We start from the raw sequence: 13,885 nt of genomic DNA, 5'->3' as shown, positions 1-13,885 counted from the left end.
ACCCCCCTCTCACGCCCACTATTTCCCCAAACACATCAAATCAAAATTTTGAGATAGCCATTTTTTCAACGTAGTTGAGAGTTAGAGAAATAAGGTCTTTAAGGATGACAACCCACCCTCCCCCCCCAAGGCCTTCAGGGTAAGGGTTGTAAACTATGCCCTGGGGACATATAAGGATTTTTACAGAAAACGGTGTTGTAGAAACTTAAAAAAAGACTGAATCGGTTGGAAATTAAGAGAGCTAGTGTTCTTTTTCATAGTCGAAAGTGACTGAGGGGCAACAAACCCCCCTCTCACCTCCACCATTTTCCCAAACACATCCAATCAAAATTTCGAGATAACTATTTTCATCAACGTAGTTTAAAGCTATGGAAATTAGGTCTTTGGTGGTGACAACCCCACCCCCCTTCCACAGCCCTCAGGGCAAGGGTTGTAAGTTATGCCCTGGGGGCATATAAGGTTTTTATAGAAAGTATGGTCGTAGGAAATTCAAAAAGGGTTCATTCGATTGGAAATCAAAAGGGCTAGTGCCTTTTTTAATAGTCGAAAGTGATTGGAGGGCAACTAACCCCCTCTCACACCCACCATTTTCCCAAACACATTCAACCAAAATTTTGAGATGGCCATTTTGTTCAACGTTGTTCAAAGGTCCACAAATTATATCTATTTGGATGACAACCCCCCCCCCCCATAGCCCCCAGGGCATAACTTACAAACTTTGCCCTGGGGGCTGTGGGGGGGGGGGGGTTTGTCATCCTAAAAGACATATAAGGTATTTATACAATGCGTTGTCGTAGAAACTTCAAAAAGGGCTCATTCAATTGGGAATTGATATGGCTAGTACCTTATTAATAGCCAAAAGCGATCGGAGGGTGAATGACCACCCCCCTGCCCATCATTTCCCCAAACCCTTCCGCGATCAACATTTTGATATAGCCATTTTGTTGAACTTAGTTGAAGGGTCCAGAAATTATGTTTTTGAATGTAACAACCCCCCAAAGCCCTCAGGGCTAAGATTGTAAGTTATGCCCTGGGGGCATATAATGTTTTATAGAAAGCGTTGTCGTAACAAATTCAAAAAAGGGTCATTGGATTGGAAAATGAGAGGGATATTGTCCTTTTTAAGGACAATATCCCTCTCCCCATAACCCTTAGGACAGGGGTCCTAAGTTAAGCCCTTGGGCATATAAGGTTTTTAAAGAAAGTTTTTTCGTAGAAGCTTCAAAAACAGCTCATTCGACTGGAAATTGAGAGCACTAGTGCCTTTTTTATTAGTCTAAAGTTATGAGATGGCAAATGCCCCCCTCCCACCCCAGGCCCATCATTTCCACAGACCCTTACAACCAAAATTTTGAGATACCCATATTGTTCAGCGTATCAGAAAGGTCTGGAAATTATGTTTTTGATGATAAAAATCCCCCCAGCCCTCAGAGCAAGCACTGTAAGTTATGCCCTGAGGATATATAAGGTTTTTATAGAAAGCGTGGTCATATAAACTTCGGAGGGGCTCATTGGATTGGTAATAAGACGCTCTAGAGCTCTTTTTAAGAGTCAAAGTGATCGGAGTACAGCTACCCTTCTCCCTCTACACACGTCGTACTATCCCAAAAGGTATTTGTCCGAAAATTTGAGACAGTCTCTTTATTAAAAGCAGCGTAAATATCTTTGAGCAAGACCTTTGGGTTGTAACAAACCCAAAGGGTAATGAACAAGGGTTTTAATTTACTCCCAGGGGTTATTTATAGGTTTTATGGAATGGATAGTTTTTTACATTTAGAAGAGGCTCACTCTTTCTCCCTGAAAAAGACTATGTCAATATAAAACGAACAGTAATTAATTTTTAAAAAAATTTCCACAAAATAAATTTTTTCAAAAAAAAGTAAAGAATTAAACCAAAAATGAACTAAAATAGAATCATATAATCTACCAAGCATACAACTACCACAAATCAGTATCGATAAATAAATGAGACCCAAAACAGACAATTAAAATAAATGACCAGAGTCAAACTCAAAACGAGCAGAAATTAATATGAGTAGGGTTCTAAACCCCATGCTTTCTAAAAGCCAGAACATCATTGTACTTTACTGAAAAAATTCTTTTAAATTTTTTCACCTTTATAACTTTAAGAAATCAAAAATTAATTAAGATTTTAAGGAATAAATATCAGCATACTTATATTACAAAAATGTGCATATACAATGCATATTTTTATCAGTAAATTCATTTGAATTTTTTTCAGTAAAGTAAAAATTATATTCTGCCCCACCTCTCGGAATTGTCACGCTAATCGGGAGGGTGGAAGAGGGTAGCAATTGCTCCTCCCTAGATTTTTAAAGTTATTGTTTTTTACATCTTCATTTTAATAAATAAAAAAAAGGAAATAGCCCCTCTTCTAAATATTGAAAACCCTTTTCTTTTATCATCGTTGAAAATTTTTTTTAAATAGATAAAATCCTCGTCCCAACTGCATTTTTGGGAACTGGAGCTACAACTCAGAACAGAATAAAAAAAAATTCAGTACTGAAATCCAATTTACCGGTGCCCTAAGCTGAAATAGCAACCTGTTATCCCACGTCCAGATACATCTGGGTCTCAAACATCCATCGGCTGTTCAATTAGCCCCCTGGTCACCTATGCCAATCAGACAACGGAGCAGCCAGAAGCACTTGCTTGATAATTCAGTCATTGGATCTTCTCAGGATATTGTCAAAGTCAACGCAGTCTTCTTTATTCTTTACTTGACAACCGTGGTAGTGCGTTCAATATTATAGCGGCAGTGATGCACATCAACATTCGGAATCCTGTCGGAGTATCAAATCCTCAAGATAGTTTGTAGACAGCAAAGACTTACTAATCATGGACACGAAATTCCAACTGCATAGAAGAGAACATATCTAAAAGCAGATTTATAGACGTTTTGTCTTCATGATGTCAAAATTTTGTCTTCATGATAATCTACCGCCGCTTCCACAACCGGTGGGGATATGAGAAGATGACTTGAGCTTTATTGATTTTTTTTCTATACGTCAAGGTAACAGCCTCTAGGAGGCTCTAATAGTGAGCCAAGGTAAGTGAATCTGTCTATTCTCTCCAATTATTATCCATAAAGTACAAGCTGATACTCCAATTGTATATTTAGGTCGATGACTTTCGTGCAGGCTAAATGGATCTTCATTTCTAGTACCTGGTGGAAATAAGCTATTTCATTTAGCATTATTTGGGCAGTTGCTGAATCAGCAATAAGGGCTTCTGTGTCATTTGTGTCACCCAGTTAGACATCTTAATGCCCAATCCTATAACGATACTACAAAATCGAGAGCGCTCTTTCTAGAATCCAGTCAATACATTAGTTTAAAAAAAAAGGAACATGTCCACCCCTTGTTACACTCTGCTTCTTAAATCAAAATTCTCAGTTTCTTATCCTAGCCCTAATATAGTCAATTGGCAATGCTCATAGTAAGCCTCCAGCAGCTCTATGAATTCAACCTACATCCTATCTACTGCCATGATTCATTAAAGGGTTTCACGAGCTACGCAATCGAAAGCAGCCACAACATAAAAAATATTTTTACTATGGGGAGGTTGTTGCGTTCGCACTAACGCAGATTAGGACAAAGGGGAAAATCTGGTCAGTGCCTCCTCTGCCTCTTGCACTGATTTTCACTTATTCACTCATCCTTTGCTGCCTCAAACCTTTTGAAAAACTTCGTCATCGCGAATACTTTTTTAACTATCTCCATGAGTGATACCCCTCAGTAGTTCGGCATTCACATTTGTCCCCCTTCTTGAATATTAGGAAGTTTACTGACACTTTCCAGTCAGTTGGGAAGGCCTACTTTTCCCATATTTGACTGAAGAGGGATTCTAGTTGTTCTACAATAGCGTGTGGCGACGCCTTACAGACCTCAGGAGGGAGATCATTTCACCAGGAGACTTATCCTGCATATAATTAGCCAACTACTACTAATTGCAAATTACTGCAGCATAAACCCACCTAATGCCAATTTAGCTCTGTATACTTCTTCTCCATTCAAATCCACTAAAATCTTCATTCTTTACCCTCTGATGCAAGGCTCTAGTTTGCATCTCTAATCACATCTTTTTTCTTCCCGATCAATTAGAAGACAACCTGATTTTGTTGGAGCCTCATGGATCGTCAATGATAACCTAATAATTGCAAAATAATGTAGCGTAAGGTCAAGGTGGTCACGGAACCTATAGCGTCTACCTCCATCATCCCCCCCCCATAAAAAAGGCAACCCCTAGTCCTCCAAAGGTAATAAATACTCTCGTTTATCTGTGATGAATAATTATTTTTCATAGGAAATAAATTTACGAAAAAGCGGTGGAAAAAACGTGGTCTACAGTGTTGTCAATTCACAGAAGCTAGGTGGGGGGGGGGGGGTATTTTTCAAAACCTAGGTGCAAACATTGTCATTTTTTTATTGTTCTCAATTAAAATACCAAGAAAAGTTATTCTTCAATGAAAACACAGAAAAACATATTTTGCAAACTTGGGGGGACTTGAGGGCCAACATCTACTCCCCCCACCAGGTGACGACACTCATTACCAAGAAAACCCTTCTGTCGAGACTCTGAAGGAAAATAAAGCAGATAAAGAAGTTTTACCAATACCACTCTGATTCGAAGAAATCAAATTTGTTTTTATTTCAGCTGCTAACCATTAATACAATTCTGGAGGCCACAGCTAGCTCAGTCATTATTAAAAAACATATCTCGCACAACTTAGGCGCATTTTAAGAACTTTCCCTTATTTAAAAGCCCCCTTCTCTCCACACTGAAGTGGGTCCCTTCCCGAATAAAATGCTAACCCCGCCCCAACTATCCCTGTGGACATATTGTGTAAGATCTTACGATTTCAGCCTTGAATTTCGGATCTGAACATTTTAAACATTATCCTAAAAATATATTAGGCACATACATATGTTATAATTATATAATATCTCGGAAAATTTTTAAACCTGGGGATCCTTTGCAAGTTAATTTTTGGATATTGTTTCCTTATGGTAGCCCTGGCCTGACCCAAGTGGTAACCCTGACCTGAGATAGACTAGCTGTTTTTAATTAGTTTTTTTCTTTTTAGCTGCCACTTTACTAAGCAACTTTGGGCCGTCCTTTACATTCGAAATCTTTGTTCATTTGGGGCTTGGCTTCGCTGTTGTCGTTTCTGCAAGTAAGTACAGTTTCAGACAAATATAAATCTTGAATTACGCAAGGTTGTCGTTTGTGAAAGCATTATACCCTACATGCTTTCAAGAAAGACGAGAAAAAGTATATTTTTGAATTTTATTCAAAAAGCCTATTTGCATATTTCTACTGACAATTCTATACTATTGACAATACAATAAATTTTAATATACTTTTTGTATTTTAAGTTGCAATTCAATTTGATTGTTGATTGTATAGAATAATTTGTCGGTATAAATACGCAAAAATGTTTGCCGAATAAAATAAAATGAAATTAAATTTGTTTTGCGAAAGGAAAAAAATTAATTCTTTTTACTGAGTGAAACTCTGTGCCCTAGTACTATCGTATAAATGTGGGTTTAAGTCCCTTATTAGTACACATGGGTTTCACAAAGAAAGCACTTCCCTGTTTTTGTTATGATGGCACCTAATTACAATTATTACCTGTCCAAAAAAATCATGGCGATTCATTTCCTTCGGGTAAGATTTCTTTTGTACCCCCACAGCCCCATCTATCCCAAGCATTTGTATTCAGGGGTCTCTAACTTCAGTCAGTAAACGACTTATGAAAAATTTTGAGGTGGCTGAGAGGGAGAACCATTTTTTTCCAAACTTGTGACGTATCTAAATATTTTTTTTCACACCGGAAAATGGTAGTATGCTAATTTTCTTAGACAATTATAATGCTGCCTTCGAGGAAATGTTATATATGTACATCCATATAATTATTGCTTGCTTAGTAAGGCAGATTTACGAATCATCCTCTGCTCATGGGCGCCCATAGTCTGGATTTTAGGGGAGGGCTTACCTGGTCTAATCGGCGCTTTCAATCCTGTATAATAGAAATCTAAAAAAAAAAATATATAAGGCAGCGTCATTTAACCAGGGAGGCTGGTGCCCCACCCCACATCCTTTTATGGGCACCAATGCCTCTGCTACTCAGGGAGTGGCAGAGGAAAATCTGAGATACATCAGAATAACTATTTGTCAACCAAAAGAAAGCAATGGATACAGGTGGGAAATTTTACGGTAATAAGAGATTATTGAAAATGCGCTGTCAGTTATGCCAAAAAAGAAATACAACAGAACTGATGTTTCTCCACCCCTTAGTGAAAAAAATAGAGAAACTTCTCCGTGGATTGTTGTGCTGTAGAAACTGCTCCGTGGATTGAGAACTTGCTCCATGGATTGTTGTGCTGTAGACAAAGGACTGCAGAGAGCTTTCTAAAGAGCCAGGCCAAGGATATCTTTTTGGATAGCACTTACTTGTATCATGCAGCTACAGAATATTAAGCCGCAAAGGACAGTTCAAGGCAATTAAAACAGCACTGTGTAGCAGACCCAAAATTCCGTAGGATTTGTTCTCCACCAGCAGGCCCTTACGCCAAGTTCTATTTAAATCATTTGCTAATCTTATTTGATTCTCAAGAATTAGAATCCCCCTTAACTGCGTTTAAGGGGGATCCCCCTTAACTGCGGATGCTTGTCCATAAGTTTGTCTAAGTTAAACTATTCTTGCTTGAATTAACGCTGTTGATTCTTTAGTAATTTATTTGATTTCAGGGAATTGTAATGTGTTGTACCGGAAACATTTTTGCTGAACTTCCAATTGAAGACGATAATGTTTATAGCCCAAGCAAGGGGGTATCCCGGGGGGGGGTTGAACCACCCCCTCCGTGAAATTGTTGTCCCAGGCATAAAAATTTATAAAAAAAATCCATGTAAACAAATTTTGACTTGTTTTTTAAAGTTTTTGTACCCCCCTCCAAATAAACAAGAATCCTGGTTACGGCCCAGAGTTAGAGGCATCTAGCTTGACGATGAGAGACAATACAGAAAGCCACTTATTTTCAGGGGAGGGGTTTAGAGTAAAACCACAGTCTTAACAGGGGATTTTATTTGGGACAGAGAATTAGGTCACATCAAAGCTCTGAAGTATTTTAGGGGATTTCAAATTAGCTTAGTTGAGACAAGGTCGTTTCCAGGGGGTAGGGGTTTGAACCCCCTCCCCCCAATGTTAGTCCCACTCGTAAAAACGCAACAAAAATGAATGTAAACAAATTTATGATGTGTTTAAAACAAAATTATACCCCCCTCCCCTAAAAAAAATCCTAGAGTCCTCCTTGAGTTGAGAAAATTATCATTTCCTTTCCACAATCTCTTAACCACCCTCCATTAACATTCTGACGAGGTGCACTGGAGTGTATCGTCAAAACATTCTTTACATCTTAAGGGCTGGGCAGACGTAGCTGATTTCGGGAACTGATTTTTAAGTCAGTGCCAATTTTAAAAGAAATCGGCGTCGATTTGAGCTTGAAAATTTTCCAGTTTTCGGCGCCGATTTACAAAATCAGCGGCGATTTTCATCATGATCATCACACAAAAAATAGGGATACAAAAATATATAGTCAGCCAGAGATGTTTGTGGTGAAAGACCCCGCTACTGAGCTGAGAACTAAACTGGGAAATAAGCTGAGATCAATCATGCAACTATTAATAAACTCCAGTTGGCTATTTGTATCCATGATTCTTTGTTTTGAAAATCTCGCGCAATAAATTTTTCTTTCAAAAAATTTTTCTTACCGCTATCGTTTGTCCACTGAAATGCTGAAATTGGTTCCCGAAATCAGCTACGTGTGCCGAGCCCTTTAGTCAAAACTCGCGACTTGTACCGATTGCATGTTCATGCACTTGGACTTTTCTGCTCAGGAGAGACATATCATGGTCTTCTGGAAGAAAGATTTCAACTATGCGGAAGTAAGAAGATTTTGTGAGCCATTCCAGTCAACTCTTCAATATTGCCACATTTTCATCTCGTGATTTTGTTTTAGTTAGATAACATTTATTAGGAATTTTGTTGCCCAACTGACTCTTTAACGGTTCCAAAATTATTCTGCAAAGATTTCACGCTCCTAGCTTGAATAGTTTAACTGCTAATTCTCTAGGAGACTTAAAATTTTAGACGAATAACCTTATAGTCCTTATTCACAGAGTTTAAAATATATAGATACTCAAATATTTATACATATATGTCAAACCGACATTTTTCATGCTCTAAAGCCTTTTATCCCTCAGTCTTCTTTCCAGTAGATATATACTTTTTCTAATGAAAAAGCGGCATAGTTCTAAGATTAAGACCATTTTTCTTCAAAAATCCTATTAGCCCTGCTTCGAATCTTTTAATCAGATTCTTTAATACATGTCATCAGTGAAGGAAAATTTTTCTCATGGAATGATTTTTTGTACATTATCCACTGATCTCAAGGGAAAGATATTAATTCCTATTGAATGAATACTGACAGGATATGTCCTTGTTAATCACGGAATATCGTGCACTGACGTGTGAACAATTGAATATAGATTGCCAATCTCTGATATAACCGTCGTAAGAAGACAAAAGAGATTTATTCTTATAGTTGTTCCTGGTAGAAAGAAATTATTGGATACTTCATTCTGCTGATTTGCGATTTGACGAATGGGGCAGAGTCTCTTGTCTTTTTTTCTGATGGATGGTCCTTTGAAGATGTCCAATTTACAGTAGTCTGACATAATATCAATTCGTTGATACAAAAATATTATATAGCCTTCAAGAGTGCCAGCTGTAGCACTCAATTCGCTAGCTTTTGCAGCCCCTAAAAATTTCACGCAGCCCCTAAAAATTTCACGCAGCCCCTTCTAAACTAATACCAAATGGCAACTTCCAAATACCAAATAGTAAATTTCCCTTGGATTTAAATAGACCCAAGGTAAGTCAACAAATGGTAAGTCAATGGCCAATTGTTCAACACGTAAGAAATGAACGACTCGATAAATTCACTTTTACGGAAATGCTACTACAAGATTTGGATGACATTCGGGTCATATGAAATCAAACTGGGACAAGCCAAGTTGATCTTATGTGTGAAATGAAGTAAATGGTCGGTTTTATACTGAAATTAAACTTCCTGGGGTATCACCTCGCGCCACCTGATCAAACAATGCGAACTTGGCAATGTCAGCTGATCTCGCAGAATGCAGGGAAATACAGCACCTTAAGCATAATAGAAATTTGCAGTTATGCTCATTATGAAAAATTCTCACTTTATTTTTTATAACTTTCCATGATTTAAAATTCCCTAAAAGCACTAAGCCTATGTTTCCGTAGCACTTTCTTCATACCCATGTGTGCCTAATACCCTTCTTTCATTGAATTAGAAAAAAATAAGTCTTTTTAAATGAAAATAAAGGGTGGCACTAGTAGTAACTGTACAATGCATTGAAAACTTACATTCAAACTTACGCCTAAGGCATAGATATGTGTGTAAGTTTTCAATGCATTGGACGGTTACCAGGGTCATTTGCAAAGAGGTACCGTTTCTATAGATGGTATAGCAATTTGAAATATCATATAGAATTTGCTTGAAGGTATATACTTTGCATACGTGCCCATACCAAACAGGTTGGTTATAATCTGTTCTGGTTCAAGTTTTTTCTGGCACAATTAACTGAATTTCTATTTCATGATAAACAAGTTTTTTTTTTTTTAGGTTAGGTACGTGTAGGAAAACCAGCTGTATCTTTTTATTTTTATTTAAATTACATATTAGTAAGAGAATTGAATTTAAAGAGAATAGTTTTTATTTGCAAGGATATTAGTAGAGGAAAAAAATGAGGGGTGCATTTACATTATTGGAGATTAATGATGGAGCTAACAACAGTGATGTAATTACTTCTTTAGTTTACGAGATTTGCGAATTTTTTGCGAAGAGGTATTAGCGTAAAGGTATTGCGACGGTTAAGAATGTAAGGTATGAAATTTGCCCATTGTTAGTATTATTTCATTGTACTTTCCAGGATTTGTCGAACTTTCTCTTTGGCGACTCAATTTTACACGTGGAGATCTCCCAGCGGAATTGTACGGGGGAAATCTTCCGCAGGGTTGGCATCGTCTGGGGGGGTTTTCTGTGGGAGATGGGGTATTGTCTGCAGAAGAAAGTCGCCGCGGGGGACTTTTTCCTGGGAGAATAGTTCTGGGGGGCGGGGCAGATTTCCAGGAAAAATTTTCAGTGGAGGGGGGATTTCGCCAATGATTTGAAAAACAATCACATACTAATATGAAAAACAAACCTTTCTCAAGTGAAAGTAGGCTTAGGAGAATATCCCAGGCCTAATTGTGCGCCTGAAATTTTCCTGGGGAAATTTTAAGTGAAAATAGAATTTTTTAAGGGGAATTTCCGGGGGTGGGGACTTTCAAAGGGGGGGGACTTACCATGGAGGTATTTTTCGTGGGAGTATTTTTCATGGAAGAGGGGGGATTTCACGGCATTATCTGAAAAACTATCTGAAATCTAATAAAAAGTTTTTTCAACTGGTAGTAAAGAGCAAGATTAAAGCCTGATACTAACATAAATCATTCCTTATATGTGGGGCTACCCCCTCATAAATACATTGCTTTTTACGATAATTTTTGAAACACAATTTAATTAATAACGACTCGCCTGAAACACAAGGCCCTGAAATTAGATTAACAAGCATTTTCGAACTACGAATGTTGCTCCTTAATTTTAGTTGAAAAAATTGCTCTGTATTTAATAGATTAACGGTTAACCAAAATATTCTAATTATGATGATAATTAAAAATTGTTTTCTTTTCAGTTTTTGCCAAAAACTTTTGCATTTTTCTGTTAACCAAATGGAAAAGGAGGAAAAAATCCGTCGTCAAAATAAATACCAAGAGAGCGTAAATACATACATAGAGTTCGATGGGACTTTAGGTTTTAATTGACAATAGCTGAATTAGTGTCGACTTAGTGTTTTACCCTCGGCAGCAGGGTTGAATAAAATTTTGCACGCTCCTATTACCGCATAGATTAATCCCACTTGTTTATGGAATAGCAACACGGGTTTTGACAAAGAGAGAAATTGCATTCTATTCTAATTAGACGAAAGATATTCTATTTTCAAATGTATTCCGTGATTAAGTGAGTTTTACGATGTTAAAAAACAAAATATTTCCTCGTATGGAATGTAAGGGGGAGGGAGGGGGCACTTCTTTGGGCAGACTAATTTTTCTTCTGTAAAACAGGGGGGTGTCCAGGGGGTGAGGAGGTCCGACGCAAATTTGACCAGTTTTTTTTTACGTAAACGTGAGTTAACTTTTAAATTAAATTTTAGGTCTTTTGTCTTAGGGATTTGCTCCTCAAATTTTTAAATTGAAAAATGAGTGTGATGTTCTATTAGTAAAGAGAATCTTTCATGCTTTTATCATAAATAAGGTGGGCTTTTGCAGTTTTGACAGAGTAGAAGGATTTTGTACGGGGATTAATTTTACATGAGGAAGAGGGTTTCCAGGGGTGAAATTTTCAGGGGGAAATTTTACCCAAATATTTCTAAAGCACTACAAATAACAGAATCAACTTTAGAGGGCAATTTATCTCTAAAAGAGGGGTTATTATTTCCTTACTAAATTTTTCTTCTTTTTTAAGGAGGAGGAGGAAGATTCATACAATAACAAACTTTTTATTTTTACATCTCTAAATCAGATCAGAAAAATAGAATAACATTTTAAGCTTTCATAAACAATCATACTTTCACTAATTTCTTTTCTTCTGTAGCAGTGAGTCATTATTTTATACTAAATTGTTTCTTCTTTTCTAGGAAATCCCCGATTTGACAGACCCAATGAAAAGGGCAAGGAATGATAATGCCACATCACTAACATAGTCGACGATGCATAGCCCATCCATACCTCATCACCTCCCTTCCAAGCCGTTAATGCCAACGCAATCTGCCACTCATCATGAGATGCCTGACCCTTTGGGTGATCATATTGAGTTAGAAATATCATTTTTTTGTGACTGTTCAATTTGTAAAGGACATTATCATGATTTTGAGCATTCTAGTGATTCTACTACAGCATGCTTAGACAGTGTGGACATAGGGATAGACGAGAAGAATCTGGAGGAAATGAGGAGAAGAATCATACATGATATGGAGAGAAATTTATACAAATTGCAAGTAAGATCGCATAAAAAAAGATTAAATGTGAAAGAAAAGGGAGAAGAAGATCGAAAGAAGAGACGTGGTAAAGAGGGCTATCTTTACAGAGATATCTCAACATATAGTTTAAAAGACTGTGATGAAAACTCAAAGAAAAATGTGCTTAGTGCAAGATATAACAGTGAATATTATGATAAAGATGATCTAAGAGACGAGAAAAAGTGGTTATTTAAGAGACAACATAAGAGGTTATTCAATAGAATGGATATGCCAGTGATCTATTAAATGACATTGAGAATAAGAAGTAGATCCCTAATATCACCAAGGAAATTAAAGATATTGTGTTATATATTTCAGAAATAAAGTGTCATATATTTATTATTATTATTTTCTTAGTCTTAAGGGTCGAGGTTTGAGAATTTTAAGAGACTATTTTCCCCATTTTAATATATTTATTCAGATGACTACTGACTCAATACGGGATACAACCTGATAACCAAATTCAATATTTGTTATCTACCAGAAACTTCATGGAAAATAAGCAGCTCAACATTAACTTTTTTACCGCTTGATCATTTTCAGACTGAAAAGATCAAAAGATATAAAAAACTTTTTCTATCTTCTACGGAAAAATTTAGAATAGAACATTAAATTTCTTTATGTGTTGATGAACTTAAAAACTGATGTGGAAGATTTTTATTTTTATCTGGAGAAATTAGAATTGAAATGTAAGTTCTTTAATAAAATTCGGAATTGAGTTAACTTATCAAGATCACAGAATAACTTTTTCTATCTTCTACGAAAAATTTGGATCACTACTTTAAATTTTTCCATCTCTTTGAGAAAATCTGAACTGAAATGAAAAATTTTTAGTTTCTCTGGGAAAATATAGAATTGATCTGTAAGTTATTTCTTTTTTCATTGAGAAAATTCAGAAGAGAACTTGAACTTTTCTTCACCTCGTTGAGAAAATTAGAAATTAAATGAAACTTTTTATCTTCTTTGAAAATATTCACATTCCTATTAAAATTCTTCCTATATTATACACTAAAATTTATAAAATTACTTTAAATTTGTTTATCTCTTTGGGACAATTTACAGACTTCATGTGGAGCTCCTTATCTTCATAGTGAAATATTCATGATCAATGTGTAAACTTTTATATATTCTAAAAAAAATTTGGAGGAAATCTTTAAATTTATGTCGTTGGGGAAAAATCTGAATTGAAGTGAAACCTTTTTATATTATTTGGAAAAATATAATTGATCAATAACTAATTTCTTTTTTATTGAGAAAACTCAGAAGAGAAGTTAAACTTTTCTTCACTTCCTTGAGAAAATTTAAAATTGAAGTACAACTTTGTCGTTCGGGAAAATATTCACACTTGAGTTTTTTATCCTCATTGAAAATATTCACAATCAAAGTATAACTTTTTCTTACAAAATACAAAATACTTTTTACAAAACCAAAAGATTTATAACAACATTAAAAATAGTTCTTACAGAATATAAAAGTTCAAACAAAATCCAAAGCAGTTCTCACAAAACAGAAATAATTCTTAAAAAATACAAAAAGTTCTAAGAAATCCAAAATAGTTCTTACAAAACAAAAATTATTCGTAATAAATACAAAAATACTTTACACAACTCCACAATAGCTCTAAGAGAATATAAAATACTTGGTGCAAAATACCAAA

At 36.0% G+C, this 13,885-nt stretch overlaps 1 protein-coding gene across 1 annotated transcript in view; it reads left to right on the top strand.

Moving 5' to 3' along the window:
• LOC148945059 (solute carrier family 35 member F3) overlaps window positions 1-13,885 on the top strand; it is a 350,545-nt gene that overhangs the window by 287,131 nt on the left and 49,529 nt on the right. The window contains exon 8 of the mRNA XM_089098617.1: window positions 5,108-5,197. Within this exon, the coding sequence (XP_088954743.1) occupies window positions 5,108-5,197 (90 nt within the window). The remainder of the gene's footprint in view (window positions 1-5,107; window positions 5,198-13,885) is intronic.

The sequence above is a fragment of the Artemia sp. Qi Xiang Cuo genome, chromosome 13 (genome assembly GCF_049724085.1).
Source record: "Artemia sp. Qi Xiang Cuo chromosome 13, ASM4972408v1, whole genome shotgun sequence".
Taxonomy (NCBI): domain Eukaryota; kingdom Metazoa; phylum Arthropoda; class Branchiopoda; order Anostraca; family Artemiidae; genus Artemia; species Artemia sp. Qi Xiang Cuo.
Note: the sequence above shows the minus strand (reverse complement) of the source record. Positions and strands in the feature narration are given on the sequence as shown.